The sequence below is a fragment of the Neolamprologus multifasciatus genome, chromosome 23 (genome assembly GCF_963576455.1).
Source record: "Neolamprologus multifasciatus chromosome 23, fNeoMul1.2, whole genome shotgun sequence".
Taxonomy (NCBI): domain Eukaryota; kingdom Metazoa; phylum Chordata; class Actinopteri; order Cichliformes; family Cichlidae; genus Neolamprologus; species Neolamprologus multifasciatus.
Window position 1 is genome coordinate 24,019,318 of NC_140460.1, and position 22,478 is coordinate 24,041,795.

General features: G+C 40.3%; 1 protein-coding gene and 2 long non-coding RNA genes across 3 annotated transcripts; 2 read left to right on the forward strand and 1 right to left on the reverse strand.

The window, feature by feature from the left end:
* The first annotated feature begins 88 nt into the window (after window positions 1-88).
* Window positions 89-22,330, forward strand: LOC146491626 (indian hedgehog B protein-like). Its single transcript, XM_085152238.1, has 3 exons — window positions 89-4,132; window positions 10,322-10,583; window positions 18,654-22,330. The coding sequence occupies exons 1-3, from the start codon at window positions 3,833-3,835 to the stop codon at window positions 19,349-19,351; spliced, it is 1,260 nt and encodes a 419-aa protein (XP_085008364.1). The 5' UTR covers window positions 89-3,832; the 3' UTR covers window positions 19,352-22,330.
* LOC146491627 (uncharacterized) lies at window positions 10,591-18,055 on the forward strand. The gene is made up of 2 exons (XR_014872495.1): window positions 10,591-16,065; window positions 17,912-18,055. It is a non-coding gene; the product is annotated as an uncharacterized LOC146491627 (long non-coding RNA).
* LOC146491628 (uncharacterized) lies at window positions 16,234-17,896 on the reverse strand. The gene is made up of 2 exons (XR_014872498.1): window positions 17,058-17,896; window positions 16,234-16,504 (listed from the first exon to the last, which is right to left on the reverse strand). It is a non-coding gene; the product is annotated as an uncharacterized LOC146491628 (long non-coding RNA).
* Window positions 22,331-22,478: the final 148 nt, after the last annotated feature.

Here is a 22,478-nt window from a genome sequence, read left to right on the forward strand (position 1 = left end):
AATCTTTAAAAAATGTGAACATAATAAGAGATTAAACTCAAAAACAGCTTTCGAAGGAATATTAAGGTTTTTTTTAATGTTATAAAATAAAAGCTTCAACAACTTTTCACTAAAACTTCAGGCTTCTATTTTTCCGCCAATCTTAAGTAGTTGCTTTCTCCGTGACCCAGACAGTCGGAGCACAATGAGCAGACAGCGGTCGATAGAGGAGCCGCTCTCCTTTTTCAGGGCTCAGTGAGATGTTGACTCAAGGTGTTGCAGCATGTTGGGAATGCTATTGAAGTTTTAGTTTGAGAAGTCAGTGTTTGCCTGCATGGCTCCAAAGAGTTTCTGTGTGAGAGACATTTGTAAATAAAAAAATTTGCCGTTTTCTCCACTGAAAGAGCAGCTTATTGTTATTCATTTAAGTGACAAATGCTTCTTTTATGGTCAAAAGAAGGTGGTGAAACATGAGGATTGTGTAATTCCATTTCGGTTGTTTATTTGCAAAAATCAATCATATCACATCATGATTTTGTCTCTTTGATCACCTGTGTGTTCAGATTTGTTGATCAGAGATACCTGAGAGTAACTTTGGATACCAGCCAATCAGAATTGTCCCTCTTTCACGACAGACAGAGACAGATGTTTCTGAATGGAAATGAGGGTTTATTAAATTAATACAGCCAGGAAATGGAATTAATGCTCTATTAATATTTCGAGAAACTATCCAGTAGTGTTATTTGATACGGCAAATGTTCCTATCGATCAGATATCAAGTAAATGCAGGGCCAATATTGCTAATACCAAAACCGGTCATTTCAGTTCTTAATTCAAATGAACCCAATTTAAAGGCTGTTACCTACAAAATTGCTGCAGCAGAGCAAATTTTGGTATCGATCCAAAACCAAGAAAGTACAGGGTCAGTATTGCTGATAGCAAATATTTTTAACCCATAAAGGAGAGCAGTCTGTCATGACTTATGAGAAGATTCATCATTAATTTGCAGATTCTGAACACATTAATAAATATTCAATACAGAAAAACGTAGTTTTTAGCTTTTCGTGTACTTTGAAACTGGATTTATTAGATACCTGGAATATAAATGTGTCTGTTTCTAAAGCACTTTGTGTCAACTTCTGTTGTTTAAATGTGCTGTAGGCTGTAAGTATAATAGACCGTGAACACAAAAAGGTTAAGACATGTTTCACAGGGTATGGTTTTTTTTTTTTAATAAAAAAAAATGTATTTAACACAATTCAGTGGTCTACATATTGAACATATTGATACTTTGTTTCTATCCTCTATCATTCTAGTATCGATCTGATACCAATACCAGCATTTGTATCGATACGATCGATCCGTCAAGTTCTACCATTCAAAAAGAGCAAAACTATTTTTTGCAATATGCTGTAGATGTTTGTTTTGTAAAGTTGGACATTTTAAATGGGAGCCTATGGGCATTGACTCATTTATGGTGAGATATTCTATTCTGTGTTTCCATAAAGCATTTCAACCACCATTTATTAAACAAAGCTTACAAATGTTTGATTCCAGCATTTTCTAAAATCCGCTTTTCTTTATCTTGTATACAGTAATTGAAGATCAAGAACAGTAACTTTGTCTCTAGATGGTCTTCTGGAGAAAAGTTTGAGGGTTAAACAATTTCCTTCAAAGTCTCTCCTCAGGGTGGGTGGGGGGTTAGTCCAGGATTAGTTAAGGAAGAATCCAGCCAGAGCCGAAGATGATGATCCTCAAAAACAAACCAAAAAACAGTCATCTGTGTAAAAATCACCGCTGCTGCTTTTTCTTGGGCCTAATTTTCATGACACTTTAAAAACTTTAAAAACAGTCAGCACAAGGGATTGAAATCCTTAAGTTTCTTCAATAGTTGCTAAAATTAAATGTTTGGTCAATACATGTTGCATCAGATGACAGATTCCATGAGTTTCCTGATCTGGTGGAGGGTTGTTGGAAAGGTCTCCTGTTTTCTGATTTATCTTGGGACCCCTCAGCAGGCCTCAGACTTCAGTTTGACCCCTGGTGAGCGAGGGTGTGACATCAGCAGAGGGCTCAATGGGCTCTGAAACCGTGTTGGGTGGTTTGTGAAACCGGATCTGTCCAATAAGCCGCTCAGTTATCCTCAAGTGATCTCCCTGAACGTAGTCTCTGTAACCCCGACAACAAAGCAGCCGGTAAGCATGTCAAGGTTAATTTTGTTCCAGTGTCTCCAGTTAGCTACATTCTGTACCAGTGAAACCATCTGTGATGTGTGTAATCTCTGAATTTAAGAGAACCTTTCTCCTCAGCAAAGATTCACAAAAGATGCTATTCAGCCCAACTCTTTGAACTGTGTCACTGGTTATACTGTAGCTTCTGAAAGCTCCAACAAGGCATTTAACAAAGAAATGAGTCAGAATCAAGAAAGAAGCACCTTTTGGAGTACCTACAGTACTCCAAAGTAGGCAGGTAAAACTGCACTTAATGGCGTCAGCTTGTCACTGTTGAGCTTTTGCACTCATTTATGTAAACATTTGTCACCTTTAGGTTTGTTTTATGTTTAGTTTCTATGATTTCTGACTTTTTCCCCTCTCAGCAAGCCACTTATAAAAGAAAAGCCTGAAACCTGGACAAAGGCAGTCACTCAAGGTAATAAAACCCAAATTTAAGCGTCCATCACCTTGAGGTGATCTCAGAATTCAGGGCCTTTAATAATGAGGCAGAATTAAAGGATTTTAGTCCTTTAAAGCCTGAACTATGAAAAAGTTGCCAGACAATTCACATTTATTTTCCAGTTTATTGAGTATAATGTATTGTGCACTTTGAGGAGGGGGAAATTACACTGATGATGTAGAAGTTTAAAAAACTGATGTATGACATATCACAAACTTGGTGTCCCCGTGCTTGGGGTCCAAGAATCAAACTTGAGCCTTGCTTGGTCTGGTTTAAAGGTAGCTGAGTCACGTGTTCGCTTTTAGTGTGTTTTTGTGTAAGTCGGGGTCTCTGTGTCGTCGAGGTCCCCCTGCTCTCGCTTGGTGTGCTCACAGCTTCGTCGCCCACAGCAGAGCTGTTACCTGCACTGAGGAAGGAGGGGTCATGCGCGCACCTGCGCTCGCCCTCATGCGTCTTGCCTTGGGAACGCGGGTCCAAAGGACAGCGTAAGCGCGCGCCGGCCCTCGCGGGTCTCGTGGCTCTGTGTTTGTTTGTCCTCGGCTCAGGCCCGAGCCGACAATAAACAGATGAAGGCGGCCGCGATGGGAGGAGAGGACAGAGTAGAGGGCAGGTCCAGCAGGGCGCGGTCTCCTTCTCCTTCCGCGGCACCTCGTGTGCACTGTAGCAGGCTTGCTTCCTGACAGCATTTCTGCCAGCCGCCCCGCGCCACAGCGACGCATTGAGAGGAAAACCGAGAGACAGAAACCGCTGCGGGGACACCCCGTGACCGCCGTGTCCAATAGCCTACGCGCCGCGCGCCTCCGCGTCTGTCTCCGAGCCCGTTTCTCACAGCTTCAACGCAGAGGCACAGCTTTGAACCTGCCTGCCAAGATAAACTCACCTCTCCTATTTATGCCCCTGCACTCCGCGTGCACTCGGAACACGCAGTGCGTGAGCAGCGGCGCAGAGGACAGGTTCACTTCTCTCCAGCTGGGCTCCAGCGGCGCACTGGCCACTTTTACGCGCCGGGAATGGCGACTTCTGGGGACTCTGGGATGAGTCCTGCTCTGTTGTCTCCGCTCTAAGATTACAAAGGGGATCCCACGCGTGGAAGGAGGGGACACTCCAACAGAAATACAGCGGAGACATATTGGCCTCCCGCAGTAGGTGGGAGGGGGTGACACGCCGGCCACCAGGCGGAATGCTGCTCTCGACGCTGGTGACGTGCCTCGCCGGGTGCGCGTTCCTCCTGTCACCGGTCAGCGAGGGGTGCGGACCGGGCAGAGGCAATGGCAAGAGGCGGCCGCCGCGGAAGCTGGTCCCTCTCGCCTACAAGCAGTTCACCCCCAACGTGGGTGAGAAGACGCTGGGAGCCAGCGGGAGATACGAAGGGAAAATTACCCGGAACTCCGAGCGCTTCAAGGAGCTCACCCCCAACTACAACCCCGACATCATCTTCAAGGATGAGGAGAACACAGGTGCAGACCGCCTGATGACGCAGGTAACCCTCCCGGCTGCTGTAGTGCCTTTAAGCCCGACTACAGTCCGGCTCAGAGAGAAGCGGGCATTTGTGCGCAGGAGCTCTGTGCACTTTGCCCCGTCTTTAAACGCGTGGACGCTGTTATCTTGTTGACTCAAAGCTCTTCACCGCAGGAAGAAAAACGGTATTTGCCAACAAAATAATTTTATCACATTCATCCCTTAATGATTTTAAATGAAAAAGATGCGCTTTAAAACAGATTTTCTCCAACTTGGCACTGATTTAAATCACAGCAGCAGCTCTATTAAACTTTATCGTCCCTTTTTAAAAATAAATAAAACTACAAGTTTAACTAACGGATTAGCTGAATATAGTCTAAAAGCCCTGCGAAGGCTGAACAGTAGAGGTTGGAATCAGAGGTTCACTGTGGGCAGCTCATGCGTAAAGAAGTGGGCAACCCCTTCTAAAAATGTACGGCGAGCGGTCGCTCTTAATTAAAACACTATGTCCTCTGTTTCTACATCATGTTTTTTTGGTGGAGAAACAGCCAAAAGTCGTATTTGGTTAGAGCCCGGGGTCAAGCGTGTGCTCATGTTTACCGTTTTCGTTTTTAGCCTCACTGGTCGGAGTTAACAGTCGCCTTTTTGGACTGTCAGAAATCTTTATGACACCGTCACTGATGTGGCTTCGCGTGGAATTTATTTGACTCCCTATTTCCCCAGGAATAAAGTATTTATATCTGGCTCTTGTGACCGCGGGCTTCCTCCCTGAGCGTTTGTGTCCACAGACCCACGTGGGGAATGAAAGCGCGCACTCCGGGCTGGAGCTGTCGCCTCGCTGTACACGCTGCAAGAAGTAGAGGCTGAACAGACATGTGTAACACCTGCATGAGCGAACGAGTTCTTAACTGAACCCGATTTATAACTGTTATCTACAAAATAACAACACTCGAGCGAATTCTGGAATGAACCATACCAAGTTAATACAGGGCCAATATTGCCGATACCAATACCGATAGCTTTAACCTATAACGGCACCTTATGTAGGTGAGAGCAGTGTGTCATGATGTATGGGAAGCCTTCATTGATTAGCGAATTTAATAACCACGAAATCACTTTTCGTGTTTTGTTGTGTTAACTAATTATTGATTTTGTTTTCAACAATAATTAGTTAACACAACAAAAACACACCTTTTAGCTTTTTATAAAATTTAAAACATTGAAGCTTGAGTTATATTTTTAAATCTCTATAGAAAATTACAATTTAACATCAGTGGGCTGCATGCTGAATGTAGAGGGTAGAAACAAAGAATGGACCCTATTGTACTAGTATCATCCAATACCATCATTGGTATCGACATTGTTGATATTTGCCTTGACCCAGCTGAGGGGTTTTTTTTTTTTCTTACTCATGTCACTTTGCCATAAAATTGCTCTAAAGCTCAAAGCCTCCTTGGTGTGAGCTTGATTAATGAATTTAAGCCTGTTAAAGGGGACGGGTCTTCTCCAAGCTGGACATTTTTTGCAGCGCGCACTCGGAGCCGCTGCTCGTCACCGGCGCAGACCTGCACACAATTTATGAGCCCTAAGCCGCAGGAGACAGCCTCCTGTTTGTCTTTTACTATTCCGCGTTACTTTTTTGTTTGTTTTCGCAGTGCTCCTGTGCAAAAATAGCCCACTTCACTTGTGCTGAAGCCTTAATTATACGGATTTTTTCCCCTGCCTCTTTAGATTTTATTCCCTTTTTCCTGGGTGCTCCTGAGCTGCTGCATACAGACGCGACTGTTCAGGGGTCGAAGCCGCACTGCAAAAAGTGGCACTTTAAACGATATAAATGCAGTTTTAATGTCATTTTAAACGTCATGTGTTAAGCTAAGCAAAAGTGCAACACCGTTTTACTCATGCACGATAAATCTGCGCAGATTTTTGCGGATTATTTGGAGCTTTGATGCGTAAAAATTGATACACAAAAAGCGAGACTGTTCTTTAAAAAGTTGATTTTGGAAACATTCACTTGCATTTTAGAACGTTCTTTTCTTCAGTAGTTTTTTTTTTTTTTTTTTAATCTCTTTCATCCAGCTAAAACAGGACCCACAAGACTAAACAGAACCTTCTCAGACTCAGAGGGACACTTTTTGCAGCGCAGAGTTGTGCATAAGCGCATGTTGTCGGTCTGTGCGCCCAGTGTTTGTGCAGCCAGCGGTTTGGTGCTAAAACCGCTCCTACAGAAACCCCCCGTCGACCTGTACACCTTGAAAGGAAAACCAACAAAATCTATCGTCTGATTTATGAAGTTCAGCTCCTTGCTCTGACCGCAGAGAGAAAACACAAGACGTTTTTTAAAAAATCCACACTGAACGCTGTGAAAAGGCATCTGTGGCCACCGAGCCACGAGCTATTCTTATCACAGCCAACATGGGGGAAAAAAGACATTTATGGGGTTTAATCCCAGTTTGGAGCCTTAATGGGCCGAGATTCATGAAAGGCTGCATCACTGAGAGACGCTTTCAGGGGCAGCTGGGGAATGACAAGACTGCCTCCAGCCACACAGAGTTCATTTAATAAGATTTCTGCCACTTAAAACCAACAAAATCTCCTTCCATTCAAAACCAGAGTAGATGAAAAAAGTTTGACTGTTTAACCTTTCATTTGATGGGAGTGAGTGTAATCTTGGAGGGCAGATTTTCCATCAGATTTCATGCATGTGCAGTGCACTAGGAATGGAATTATTATGAAATTACTTTAATAGAATAAAAATGTGTTGTTTTGTTGGCAAATTTTGCTTAAAAATCTCCAGTTTGGTCAACAACTTGTATTTATTTGTATTAAAATTGGTGAAAATGTTGTTATTCAAGGCATCGTCCTTCAAGATTACTTTAAAATCCAATCGTGGAGGAAATAATTGGCCAAACCACTGATGAATGACTCCTGATTGACAGGTTATCAGTCAATTTTGGATTTCTTTCTGACTTTCAATATAAACCTCAATTTATGAACTTTAAAAAGGAGCTTCATGGTGCATTGATTGAGAACTAAATGACCGAGCCCATAAACTCATCATGAAAGAGTTTAGTGAGGTCACACAGAGCAGGAGAGCTGGTGGTCCTCTTCTCATAGACTTCTATACAATCAAGTCTTCTTCTTTTTTTTTCAACAAAGGGAGTCACCCCCTGGTGGTCATTAGAAAGACTGCAGATTTAAGGCAGTCTTCAGATCCAGAAGCTACTGTATCCTTTATATCATTAAATCTGGTTCTATTAACATTTAAATGACAAACTCAACATGATCACCGACTGGGAGTCATTAATCACTAAAAGTTTGTGATAGATAACCCTCTACGCTGCTCTTGGCTTCACAAACACTAGAAACCACATTAAAACTAAACAGAGCGTATCTGAAATAAATACCACAACCACGACTAAATTAGAGATTTGAAGTTAAACATGCCCACGAGTCTTTGTACTGGCTACTGAGGAAATGTTTCCTCCTTGGAGAAAATGTATCCAGAACTTTTCTCGTGTGTGTGTGTGTGTGTGTGTGTGTGTGTGTGTGTGTGTGTGTGTGTTTTTTAAAAAAGAAAAAAGAAAAAAAGAAAAAGAAAATACACATTACTCAATATGAGTAAGTTTTGAAAAAAAAAAAAACAGTTTTAAGTAAGTTCAACGAATAACAAAGATTCATCCCCAAGTGTCTTTTAAAACAAAACGAAACAAAAAAACCATCAAAACCAACGAGGCCTGGAGTTGGCCAAGCCTGACCTAAAATTTCGACTTATTGATCAGCAATATTATTTTTTTATTTTCTAATTAATCTTTGTCTTCATTTAATTTTGACTCAATTTAGCTTCAGTTTAGCTTCCTGAATAGATTTTTTTGGTTTCATTTTAGTTTTTAGTTGGAGTCTTTCAAATAATCATTATAAGCTGGACGTATACTAAAGGCAAGAATCAGGAAAAGTACAGTTATTACAATAAAACAGAACCTTTGAAAGCTGTTGACTCAGAGTCTTGTAGACATCTAGAGTCCCAATAAACACGTCTAACCTTCCCTCATCAGTAACTTTTAAATAAAATCTTTATCAAAGAAATGGTAAAACTAAGTATATTTCCTCTGTACTTTTTTAAGTTTTATTTTAGTTTGTTTGCCAAGTTCACAAAATCATATCAGCTAGTTTTATTTTTTTTTTCCAAAAGTCTGGTTAACTTAAATATAAACAAAAACAAAAAAGTGTTTTTGTGTTTTTTCAGATCTAGTTTTAGTTTTCACAAAGAGGAGACTGCATATAAAAGATGGACACAATGACCACAGTGTCATGTAGTTTGACGATTCAATGTTTGCCTTTTGGACTCTGTTGTTCTTGCTTTTATGCAACCAGATGATAATGTTTGGGTAAAAAAGGTGACTTACTAGGTTATCAAACTAAGTTAACAAGCTGTATCACATGGACAGAGAGTACCGACTTCTTGGACAGTCTGTTTGTACAGTCCACTAATAATGCAAACTTTAAGCCTTAATGCAATCTGAACTGGTGAGTTTGATCGATCGATCGATAGATCTCCTTCTCTACAGTTGTCATGAAGTGGGAAACTAAAGCTGTCCACATGTATTTTTTTAACAAAGATTTTTCTATGATTGTTTTGAAAAAACAATACCCACGCAAAAATGTAACAAAGCGACATCAAGCAATGTCAGTAGTATGCCAAAACGGGTGGTGATGTAACCCTTACTGAATAGAAGTATTAGGCCATCAAAAGTCCACAAACAGTAACATAGCTCACAGTCTGACATCAGAAAGAAGATAAAGGCATGCACCTTTCACTCCACGTGTAAAAGCATTAATTTCTGAAAGTTTTCACCCTGGAAGTTTTTCAAAATCTCCCTTTTCACAGCATTTACGCAGGAAAAAGCTCCTTTTACCAAAAGACCTGTTCACATATCCAAACGCACCAACTCTTCAGACTAAACCTGTTTTGTTTTTTGTAGCAGGATGTAAACATGTTTATTTCTGCTGTAAAGCTTTGCTTAAGCTTCATAAAAAACCCAACCCAAATCCTCTTCAGGCCAGTAAGTGTCACAGCTGAAACCCGTCTATGAATTGGCCTCTGGTGACATCTGGAATTGGTTTACGCGTTAATAACCAAAAATATTCATCCTTAAATTAGGATCTTTAATTATCAGCCTCTTATAGTTGTGTTTTTAATTTTCTATCATTTAACCTCCTGGGACCTGGCATGCACATATGTGGTCATCACATTTTGGGTTGTCTAGATCAAAATACAAAATTTTGCTCTACAAGGGTCTGATTTGCACTTAAGAGGACATTATACTTCCACTGTTCTATTGAAATTTTAAACAAATGTCCTCATATGTGGATCTCATTTTTCTCTGAAACAAAAAAGAAAAAACCTGGTAACTCTTTGTTTTAACATTCATCAGGTGCCAATCAGCACAAATAGCAAAGAGTAATTAAAAAAGCATGCCATGAAAGAGTTCAGGTGTTAGGAGGTTAATGTGACTAAAAATGTTCAAAAATTAGGGTTTTAAAAAAAATGAAATGGGGGGAGGAATATCTAAAATTCCTTAATTTTTGTCCATCTTTAAGTCTTTGACTGCTGTTAGTTACATTTACTCACAGTGAGACCAGGACTAGTGCCTGTCTGAGAGGTTATCCAAGACGCCGTGACTGCTGCCCTGACAATGCAGCTCGAGTGTGGATTAGATAAACGGGGCAGACTGGAAGGTGAGATTTGTGTATGCTGGAGCAATGGGAGGGGAGGGGTCCTTCAATAGGCCCTCTCACCTCCTGTTTGCTCACCCTGACCAGACTCCAGGTTTAGAGGGACGCTGAGGACCTCTTGTTCTTGTAGCCGCCACCACATGTCACCCCCACCCAGCCACCCTGTAACCTCACAGTCCCCCCCTCCATCCGTCATAGCCTCCCTCCTCCGTTAGCTCACCACAGAGAGCAAACACCGGGCCGAGCTGGGACAGCAGGCTGGAGCCACAGACAAGGGGGAGAGGGGTGAGGCAAAGGGGGTTTGGTGAAGTCCACGAGAGAAGGGGTCTTTGTAAAGAGTCTGTGTTTTCCTGGTTGGTTTTAAAGCTGCGCAGCAGCAGAGGATGAGGCTTCAGTCCCCAAAGAACAAACATATTCACATAAAAAGTGCAAATATATTGATCCAGAAACGTCCTGTGTGCCTCCTCTGTTGCAGCGCTGCAAAGACAGGCTGAACTCTCTGGCCATCTCGGTGATGAACCTGTGGCCCGGGGTCCGGCTACGGGTCACCGAGGGCTGGGATGAGGACGGCCACCACTCAGAGGAGTCGCTGCACTACGAGGGCCGGGCGGTGGACATCACCACGTCGGACCGGGACAGGAACAAGTACGCCATGCTGGCACGGCTGGCAGTGGAGGCTGGATTCGACTGGGTCTACTACGAGTCCAAATATCACATCCACTGCAGTGTCAAGTCAGGTGAGCGAGCGCGCCAAATCACAAGAAGAAGCAAGGTGTTCCAGAAACATGGATAATATTAATATGTGTCTACAACAGGGGTGTCAAACATGAGGCCTGGGGGCCACAACAGGCTCACCAAAGGGTCCAATCTCGACCCCTGGATGACTTTGAAAAATGTGAAAATTGTTAATGAGAAGAGCATAAATTTTTAACCGTTAGCTGTGTATTGTGTCAGTTTTACGCTTATTACTCACCAAACTAACATCACCCACACCCTGTTAGACACTAAAGCAAAGAAGCACTGGACTAACCATAGAAACATTAAAAAAATAGGAGTTGAAGTGTTTTTTTTAATGTCAGTATTCAATTAAATACCAAAAAATGTTTTTTTTATTTTTAGGAGTCCATTAGTTAACAGAAAAGTTATTTTTTTGTAGTAAGTTTTCTATTAACTTACAAAAACGATCACTTTTTTTATTGTTAGTTGTCACATAGTTGTCGCGTAACAGAAAAGTTCCTGTTTTTTTTTTTTAGTTGTCTGCAGTAAGTAATTAAAATGTTCTGTTAATTACATTAATTACAACATCTGCCAGTACTTTTCTTGTAACTTTACACTTACAAGAAAAGACATGCTTCCAGAGATATAAGGTAAACAATTGAGAGGCAGTGACTTTTGTAGTCGTATCCACTTGGGACCAGATGGAGTTTGACACCCTGGGACCTAGAAGCAGGTAGTTATTTCAGCCATTTATTCATGTACTGAGATTTCAGGCACCCTCTAGGTAAATTGCATGTAATTTTACTGCAGTTTTGTTAATAAAGCTTAAACTGCTCTATTTGAATTAGCTCTGGCAGCACAAAAATGTCCAAATGCAAGGATTTATATAATCGGTAGTGACTTCTGAAGCGCGGTGAAGTCTTTTATGCTTTAATCAAATATAAACTAAAGAAATCTAAATGTTTAAATACTCAAAGAAAACAGGATCATTTTTATTTCCTAATGACGTTAAATCTTTTTAAGACATTTCACAGTGAGCCACATTTTTTCACTTTTAGACCTCACAGAAAGGAACCGTGTTGAGTACACTGCGAGGTTTGAAGGTTTTGTTTTTCAGCCTCCAGTCATGGCAACTAGTGATGCCACAGACACGATTAACTCAAAGTGCTTGGTGAAGGTTAGAAAAAGTTTGTGGTTTTGGTTAAATATTGTTCAGAAAGTCAACAAAACCATCGTCTTCCCCTGAATGATTTTGTAGCTTGAAGCTGAACTCTTTCACGCTTGGGGGCAAATCTTCTAAAGCCTACAAATGCTTCATGAAAGCCAAGCGAGGTGTTATCCTTCTCTTTTTTTCAGTCTTTGTGTGAGCAGAAATGTAAAAATGCAAATACTAGGAATTGTTTTGTCAAGATATTTTTTTTAAAAAGAAAATGGACTCTAGATTTCTTTTAAACTTATTTCTCATATCTGCATCTGCTTTGCTTTACTTTCACTCTTCTGTCTTTGCCCATTAACTGTTTTATTGCATCTAAAGTAGGCACTATCTCTTACATTCTGTGTCTTCTTCAGTTTATCTCACAACAACCACTCACCTTAGGCTTCCTCAAATAACTCATCTTCGAGTTGTCTGTGGCTTTCTAGCTCTACTCACTCAGCAGCCACCTCATCTGAACTTAATACAGCCGCACACATCTGGTTACCTAACTCTTTACCGCTTGGATGCCTGCTGGGGGTAAAGCTAGTTTCTATTTTCTGAACTGAGCGGTTTATGTTATATTTTAGGCCTGCTTCCAGAACAGGAATTATGCAGGACGTCTGCCTCTGTAGCTTAGGCAGAGATCTCCTTGGAAAAAAAAAACCCTGGGAAAACATATTCTAATGGTCGTCAAACCAGGTCTGTATTGATATATTTTGAAGTGTCAAGACTTGACATTAAGGGTTCATGGGAGGTCATCAAATGTTGTCTTTATGGGGGAAAGAATTAAGAAGACTAAAATTCATATTTGTTTCATCTTATCTACAAACAAAACATGATCAAAATGATTTGCAGTGGTCCACAGGTGCACAAGGAGGTGACCTTGAAGAGGTTAACGGGCAAATTTAAACCAGGTTTCTATTTTTGTGGGATGAACTTTTTTGATTAAACCACCTGCAAACAAAATGTCAGTCTTAATTCACAGTTACCTCCATAAATGGCAAGGTTTGGGGGAAAAAAACAGGCGTCTGTATGCTGCGTTTTGGAAACTGTGGACACAGAGAACTGGAAACTCAACATACATGAAAGGCGTGTGCATAGTTGGCGCATTGGAACATTGCGTTCTCCATAGACGAGTCTGCCACAAAATTTGTAATCATAAGTAATATTACAAAAGTATTAAAAAATGTAAGGACACAAATGGACCCTAGCAGACTTAAAAAACTGCAAAAAAAACTATAACTTACCTAAAAAAGTCAAAGGATAATATTTTGCAATCAGAAATCTTAGTTTGGAAACCTGATTTCCTGAAGGTTTTTCAAAGTTCTTCTATGCACAGTTGTCTGCTTTTTTACTCATTTTCATTCCATTTCTTGAACTGGACACTTTATGATAAATGTTTTTTGTTGTAAAGCTACTTGACACTGAGCTATGAATCGTTGAAGCAAAAAAAAAAGGTTCCTAACTCAATGGATGAACCCGTGTTGTGTCTACACTTACCAAAAAACGTAGCAAAGAATCAATTTTATATTGTATCTTACGACACTTTGTTGCTAGCAGCCTGTCACAAAAATACATAGTTAAATACATAATTTGTTCTTATTTCTTTAGTTGAATCTATGAAAAAAAGTCTCACAGGTATTAAACAGTATCTTTTCACCGAAAAGGTGACTTCAAAGACACATCACATACAGATTTGAGTGTCTCATTGAGGGAAAAACATTAAAATGAATCAGAACCATACATATAAACTTTACATTTAAATTAAATGTAACTTACTTAGCTTTTAAAAAGTATCTCTCATCTTTTGCTCCCGTCCTCTCTCTCCAGCACCACATTAATATTCCCCTAATGTAACGTTAGCTCATAAGCATATTTTGACTTAAACTGAACGGGGACAGCTTGTGTGTTTTTTGACATTTGTTCACATTCAGTAGGTGCGACCACAGCTTTATGGATTTTTGCATGAAAGAAGAGGAAACCATAAAGTGCCTGACAGACTATTCATCATTTATTACTGAGCTGTAATGTTAAATGCTGTCCACAAATATGTGATAGATGGACTACTGAGACCTCGTAGTGCTTTACTTCACTGCACCAAGAAACGGTGACGAAAAGCAGCTAATTAACCTACCTGAACTTTTTAGTTAGCATGCCAAGCTTTCTTGAAAACTTTTAGGTATTTTTGCTGGAAATGCAACTCGTAATACTTGACTCCATCAGGATGTACAGAGAAGAGACTGCACATTCTCATCATGGTTCAAACTTCTCCACATAGCCACTGTTCTCAGGGTGTCTGTTATGAAAAGTTACAGTTAAAAGTAACACAGATGTGCTGAGAGTTGCACCCTCTTGTTAAAATGCATCCACTTTAAACCCCCAGTGACACATTTTACACTGAGTGGTAACTGAGATTTTCCTTTTCTTTCTCCCTTTTCCAACCTTACCTCTCTTTTCCCTTCCTCTTTCTCCTGCTTCTCTCTTCTTCCCTCCCAGATCGGGTTGCGAGGGCCCAGAACTTGACTTGATCAGAAGGGCAACCAATCAAGTTGGTATTTTTTTTTCATGTTTTTGATTTCTTCTTCTTCTTTTTTCTCCTAATTTTCTTCAAAATTCTTCAAAAATATGACAAAGAAAAGAAACTGGGAAGATGAACTCTTTGACAACAAACACCCCTGCCCCCCAAATCCCTTTAAATGCAATTAAAAGCGGGGCAGCAACAAGAGGAAGCAACCACTAGAGGGCAGCAAAGTGCTGGACCGCTATAGCTGAAAGACTGGACTGAAAAAAAGGGGGGTGGACGTGAGAAAAGGAGGAAACGGAGGGATTGATGGAGCATTTTAACTCCTACTGATGCACATTTCACCTCATACTTGAGCTCTTCCCACTGTGCTCATATCATGAAGCAGTTAGGAAGGTAATATTTTGGGTGAAAGACGTGGACTTTTTTGTTCTTTTATTGCTCTCAGTATAAGGTACGCTCAACAAATAATAGAAAATTCAGAATAGATATATCATGAGATTACTGAAACTAGAAAAGGTATAGTTTGTTTTAACGTTTAGCTACACTGATTCCATATTTAGCCAAAACTTTCACCACAAATTATACTTAATTATTTACCCTTCTCTTCGCTAACACTACTGTTTTTACTTTCAGCTCACAATTTACATCATTATCCCACGTTAACGTTCAAAATTGCTCATCAAGTTTATTTAAAATCTTAAAGCAGAGGTATTATTTTGGATTTCATGTCATGGCATTTTTCTATATTACAGAATTTAGTCTTGAATAAAGAGCAAGACAAGAGAGCAACATGTGTGATATTTTTAGTCTGGAAAACATGAACAAGTACAAGGTTCACGTTTTGAAATTACTAGAATCAAAATGTATCATTTTAAAGTCATAATTAGGACAGAAGTGGTTAAAAAAATTCAGAGGTTATGAAAAAAATGTAAAAAAAAATTTATTAAATAAATACTGAATTAAACTTACATACTGATCCACAAATATAAGCTGTCAAGTCAACATTTTGTCTTATTTATTTCAAATGTTTTGGGTTACTAATAAGCTACAAATTAATTTTACTTGCTTTTTCAAAAGTATGTTACCAAGCAGTTTAGTCTAAGAAATGGTTGTTTCTTTATTTCAAAAGTCAGGTTATGACTGGCTGGTTTTCTTGCTCTGCTCCTTCCTCCTTCAGGTGACTTGTCTTATCACTTGGCCTTGGCTTTCCTACCTTCTCCAAATATTTATCCCCAGATAGACTTGAGCCCTCAGGGGTTACTTTCAAGTGCCTGAACTCATTGCCACGAACACAATCTGGGCTGGGGACACATGTACGACCCAACATGCACCTTTATGAAGGAGGTTGTGTTTGTCAGGCTGGTGATTGTTCTTTTATGTTCAGCGATTGAAAGGAAAGAGTCAATATTTGGCTAAAGGGAGGTGGAGAGATTTATTATGTTATCAAGCACGTTAGTATGGAAGTTTATTACTGCCCCCCAAAACCTGCACATGCAACACGATTGGGAAAGACAAAAAAGACAATGACCTCATGGGTCTAAACTATGAGACTGATCCGAAGTGTTAGAAATTAAATACATTTTTACTCAAAACTATAAGACGTTAGATTAAAAGTGTTACTTCTAAAAGCCAATTTTGTGCTGTTTATTCAAATGTATAACAAATCCTGGAGGTATTTGTGTCTCTGATTTTAACCAGCTGCCTTTCATTTGCCAAGCAAATGTGTTAAACACTAACTATGGAGCCACCAGCTGAAAAATAACATAACATATTAAGACTAGGGGTGCAACGATACACAAAATTCACGGTTCGGTTCGGTTCGATATTGTTTCGATACAAAAAAAATGTTCATGCCTTTTTAATTTGTCATTTATTAAATTTTCACGGCACATTCTGCACCACATCTCTGTGCGTTCATCATTTGTTTGAAGCCAGCTCACCTCCTGCAACCACTTTTCCGAGAATACGCGCTTCTTTTGTGGTTCGGACTCCTTCTGACATTTCTTTGGAGGTGGAGGAAAACCAAAGTAATTGCTTAAAGGAGCTTCTTCGACATCTTTAAGAGTTCTAAACAAATGTCTGTCCTCCTCCTGAAAATCTTATGTACGCAAACACGCGTTGCAACTTCTTATCTTGTGCGCGTTTTTTATTTTGACAGCGAATGCGCACCTGTGGACCACTTCTGTGCAGCCCTGGTTATTTAGCTCGTCATATTGCAGCCACTGAAATTCTTTTGTCCATGAAACCATAAAGCTGCACTTTCTTTTTGCCTTATAGTCTGATTTGTCATAACTTTTCCGTTTTGTGGTAAGCTTTTCTTTGGCTGTCACTTCTTCACCCTGACCTGTCTTATTTGGCTCAGCAGAACTAAAATATATATCCTGCTGCTTTTACACACGCACTCACATAACGCTCAGCGATTCTCTGCGCGATCAACCTCTCACATGTTTAAGCTGCGGGAGATTTCACTTGTCATGTTTGCATAGTAAGCTAACGATTGATAAGACGATGTCAGAGGAATTGGTGCGCAAATTATCATCACTCACCAATCAGTACTGTCGCTCTCTATACACAGTTCGTGTGATTGCAAAGTGAAAGCAAAAAAAAGCGCAAATTCAAACGCGATTTCAATATGTCACATTGACAGTGGCTCACCGATGCCAATGACATAATTACCCAGCTACATTTCCGAAAGAATGCAAAAGCATTGACATAGATTTTTCCTTCCTACGATAGGCCGACGGGCAGGGCAGAGATAAATTCTGGTAGCCCGACTGGAAAAATCGCTAGCCCCGGGATGTCGGGCTAGCGATTTTGCGAGCCCTGTATCTGATTGAGGAATAACTCATCTTTGGAAAAGAGAGTTTATTACAGAGAAATGGCTCTTTCCAAAATAAAAGCTATACTATACGCTTCTTCTGGGCTATATTCTCAGCAGCATATTAAACATATCAGGTCCCCATAAGGAGAATCATGTGCTAACGGCTGTCTAAATGACTTGGGTAAAGTTTGTAGCATGCCTGCTTGTTGTTTTTGTCTGCTTCAACTTATCTTTGCACTAGGATGACGTCGGCGTAAATGTGCAGTCATATTCGTTGTGTTCCCACTAGTGCTGCCACAACACAGCAAATCTCCGTTAACGAGCTACTGCGGATCGCCCCGTGCGTGGGGCTGGACGGCCAACACGTTAACGAGCTAACTGCGCTAACACACTAGTTCCCACCCATGTAATTGAGCATTGCTGGCACATCCAACATACTGTTTTACTTTAGTCCATGACGCGCTTACCTTCAGGGTCATACGTCACATGAAAACCAAAATAGTTCCAAACGCCAGATCTGAATGAGGGTGGGGGAGGTTCAATTTGCCATGTTGCAAGGAGAGCTTAACTTCTGTCTGCTAGCTTGCCCTGCGCTCAGTGAATCTGCGTTCGACTACTCCGCCTAGGCTGCACTGTCGAGCGCAGATCCACTGAGCGCTCAACACAGACAGCACCGTCAGAAGAAAAGTTGATAAAGTAAATGAAAAATGTTGTATTGTTCGATACATATGCGTACCGAACCAAAAGCACTGTATCGAACGGTTCAATATCGATATGAGTATCGTTGCGCCCCTAATTAAGACATAAGTCATTACTATGAGGTAAGGTTCGAATTATGTTTTTTGCAAATATTTTATTAACAGAAAATCTCAAACATTTATTGGCATCTTTAGTCTAAAAATTGTGTCAAACTTTGGGATTGTGAGTGTGATTAAAAGATAAAAAATAAAAACATTGTTTATAAGATGTTGTTTTTTTTAATTAAAAATATTGTTCATAATGAAATATAGTCCCTCACACAAAAGAAAATATGCTTTTTTTGTTGTTGTTTTTTTACAATAAAATTTGAAATTATGGAAAAGCATTTTAAAAACTTGTGTTGTAAATAAAGATTTTTATCTTGATAATGCAGGTTAACAAAATATCTTCACTTTCTTTCAAAATATCAGAAGCTTTCACCTTTTCTTTCAAATATATAATAAAAAAAAATAAAAAAATTACGAGCCCGACACGAACCCGACGTATTAATGTCCAACCTACTGTTACTCATTTTATATTACGATTTAAAAATCTAGTTCGTGTTGGTATGGCGAGTAACCTTCAGTAATAGTAATAAATGACACAGCAATAGTACATTCATGTAGTTATAAAAAGCTTGATAATATATTAAGTAATTCAAAGTATTCAGAATACGTTACTCTCATTGAGTAACGTAATGGAATACAGTACTACATACATTTTGGGGCATGTATTCTGTAATCTGTAGTGGAATACATTTTAAACACTGTCCAAACCTGATGGCTATCTTTTATCTCTGTCTCTGTCTTCAGACCACTCAGTGGCGGCTAAGTCTGGAGGTTGTTTCCCTGGTGAGGCCTTGGTCATATTGGAAAGTGGAAGTCAGAAGCCCGTCAGCGATCTGCGACCCGGTGAGCGAGTCCTCGTCTCGTCAGGCAGTGATGGTAGCGGTGAACTTGTGTTCAGTGAGGTCCTGACTTTCCTCGATCGGGACCCCAAGAACCGGAAACTCTTTTACACCCTGCAGACTGAAGCTGGGGCTCAGCTCTCACTCACTGCCGCCCACCTGATATTTGTATCCAAAGAGAACTGCTCAGAAGGGACGGTGCCAGCCCACAATGCCCTCAGGACTGTGTACGCCAGTGATGCCCAGCCGGGACAGTGTGTGCTGGTGTCAGAGGGTAAAGCGGGACAGAAGCACAGGGAGGGGCGTCTGTCTCGGATCAGCCAGGTGACAGTAAAGGAGATGAAAGGGGTGTTTGCACCGCTGACCCAGCAGGGGACGGTGGTGGTGGACGGGGTGGTGGTGTCCTGCTACGCAGTGGTGGACCAGCACTCCCTTGCTCACTGGGCCTTTGCCCCACTCAGGCTGATCCACAGCTGGACTCGGACCACTGGGGGCCACAGTGATGGGATCCACTGGTACTCGCAGCTTTTACACTGGCTGGGGAGGAAGTTGTTGGACTCAGGACGCCTCCACCCGCTGGGAGTGGCTCAGGACAACAGGTGAGGAAGCTGAACTGCAAAGTAAGAGCCAAATAAGACCCTAATGAACTTCCTGCAGCGATGGGAGACATTTGGCCTCCTGCTGAGGCCTGATGGGAAGAATAAAAAAACTCGAAGTGACACAGATGAGACCAAATGAACATTCAGATTTAAAAAACTGCACAAACAAATGTTGTTTTTTTTTGTTTGACATTTATATTTGTAAAACACTATGAAGCAATAATCCCTTAAATCATCCTTATTTAACTCTAAAAACACGTAAATTTAAAAAGCCATTAATTATAAAATTAAGACAATGGTAAGGTTGACATGAGTCTCCCTTAAATTGGTTGGTTATATGTTGGTGGGTCAAGATACTTATAGGTTGAAAATGATTATAATTTTAGAGGTTTCTACTTTGAAAGCTGTTTATGGTAAACTGTTGATATTTTCTGGATTATGGGAATTTTAATGTGATTTTTAAACAACACAACAAACCCCATGAGGGGAAAAAAGTAAGGTATTTTAAGGGTTTCCTTTAAGATACTGTTAAAATACAGACATATATTAAAAAGACTTGTAACCATTAAACATAGTTTTAGAAATAGAAAAGTTATTTGGTTTTATTAACGTTTTGAAGGGGTTTTAGCATCCTGTAATTTCAGATAATCTCTTAATTTATCCCATAATTTGCCCTTAAGCTGGTGTAAACCTCGAAACTCCCTGATTACGGAAATTGTATCTGTCTTCACCTGACCCCAAACCAAACCTCTAACCCAGAAAAACTCCTTTTTTGTTAATTGATGGATGTTTCCAGTTTTCAAATGAGCTACTCCTACTACACTATGAAATCTGGGCAGATTAGTGTGAGATTTAAGGTGTAATTTTAAGGGATTTTGTTTCATAGTGGAGCCTGGGAAAGGGTTGGGGTGGAGGGCTGTGCTCTTTGTAAAAGGACAAAATGTATTTTTTTTCCTCCAACACATGTACTTTCCTGCTTTAATACAGAGATTTTAGAATGAATAATAGAATGTATTTATGATATTATTTGTTTACAGAAAATCTAATAATGTTTATGAAGTTATTATTATGGGAAAAGAGATATTAAAAAGATTTATTTTTGAAATTAAATTATATGGAAATGAGCCGAGTGGTGCTGCCTCATTTCTGTCCCTGTGACTATATTCTAAAGTGCTCACTTGGACTGCGGTCCAAGTGAGCAGGGTATTTTTGACATAGCGACACAGAAGTGAAACTGAAATGTTTCAGAAAAACAAAACAAAAAATAATATATTACTAGGCTCAGTGTTATTAGCTCCCTTGAAAAACTGACCTGACCTGGGGATTTTCTTCTGATTTACACAAGGTATAAAAACAAAGTTGTCACAGTGTTTCCAAGTGTCAAGAACTGAAATGAGAAGTATCATCAGGAAAGCCTGGCAGAGGTAGGAATCAAAGGATTTCAAGGACTCTGACAAGAAAACTAGTGACAGATGTGTCTAAAAAAAAAAAAAAAAACCCAAGCGGGAATGTTTTACCCAAGTCAGGAATTGTAGTTTCAAATAAGACAATCAAACAACCCTGCATAGACCAAAAAAAGACTCACGTCTGCAGAAGACACACCATCACTTACGTATGCTAAGGACAACCTGGAGAAAGAATATACATACTGGAAGCTCATTCTTTGGTCAGATTAAACAGATCTTAGGGCACTGCTAATGTTTGAAGAAAGTGTAGTGAAGCAGCAGCACAGTGGTGGGAGTATTGTGCTGTGGAGATGCTTCAGCATGTCTGGAACTGAGAATCTTGTCAAGGTGGCAGGAATCATGAAGAAAGAAGGAGATGTGGCGATTTTGAAAGAAAATATCCAGCATACAGCAGCAAAACTGGGTCTGGGCCGTAGCTTTGTCTTCTAACATGACAGCAAACCAAAACTTAAGCTGCTCCTGGTGAAGAAAGACCTACAGGAGACCAAAGTGAACGTTACTGACTGGCCTGGACAAGGAATCACAGTGGGGTGAACTTGAAGACCAAGGTCCCTCAAGAAATTCCGTTTTTGATTAATTTAATCTGAAGACGTGTTTCATGAATTTTCCTTTGCCACTGCAAATGCGAGCTCTGTGTTGTCATTCATGTATTTCTGCCTCTGGAAGCATATTTTCTTTTAGGTCGAGCTGAGGTTTACTGTAAACTCATCAGTTTATGCCTCCAAAAATCTAGAGATCCATTTAGATCCTTCACTTGAGTGTTGACCTAATAGCTGTTCCTCTACCAACATGTGAAAAATATGCAAATGTGCACAGGATTTTAATTTGAGTGATCCATGTGTTCTTTGGTACTGATCAAACTTGTGTCCCTGATAAATTGCCAATAATATTTGACTGCCGAGGTCTCACAGAATAGCACGGTGGTGCAGCGGTTAGCACCATCGTCTCACAGCATGAAGGTCTGGTCCTTTTCTGTTTGGAGTTTGCATGTTCTCTCCAGGTAATCTGGCTTATTTCCTCAGACATGCATAGAGTTAGGTTAACTGGTGTTTCTAAATGATAAAATTATAGACTGTGGTAGCCCTGTGATGGATTGGTGACCTTTCCAGAGTGTACACCACCTCTCGCCTTCTGACAACTGGGATAAGCGCCAGAAGAAAATGGATGGATGGATGCTGAGGTCTCAGTTTTCCAATCTTCATGTGCATTTATCCTGTACTCTGAGCTCTTGGATTACCAGGGTGTAAACAGGTTTTCAAACTCTGATATGATGCCCTTTGCCATCCTGATCTGTTCTGGTCTAGTAATAAAAATATGCTTCATGAAACGTCTCAGGTGGAGATTTACACATATTTTATGTTCAGACACAATTTGTGCCCCCTTTCTTCAAAAGATGTCATAAACTCATATTTTTATTTAAGTTCATTATAATAACACTGCCAAACACACACAATTACCCAGAAAAAAGAGGACAAAAAACACTCTGAGAGACTAAATTAGATGCACAACATCCTCAAGACACCTGTCTTCAGGTGCGGAGGTTTTACCTGGAGGCGCCTTTACTGACACCTGCTGGCTGCTCACAAAAGAAGCAGGTGAGCTTTGTCAGCTCTCGTGTCTGTCGGTGTATTTCTGCCGCTGATGAATGTGCGGCCTTCCGAGGGG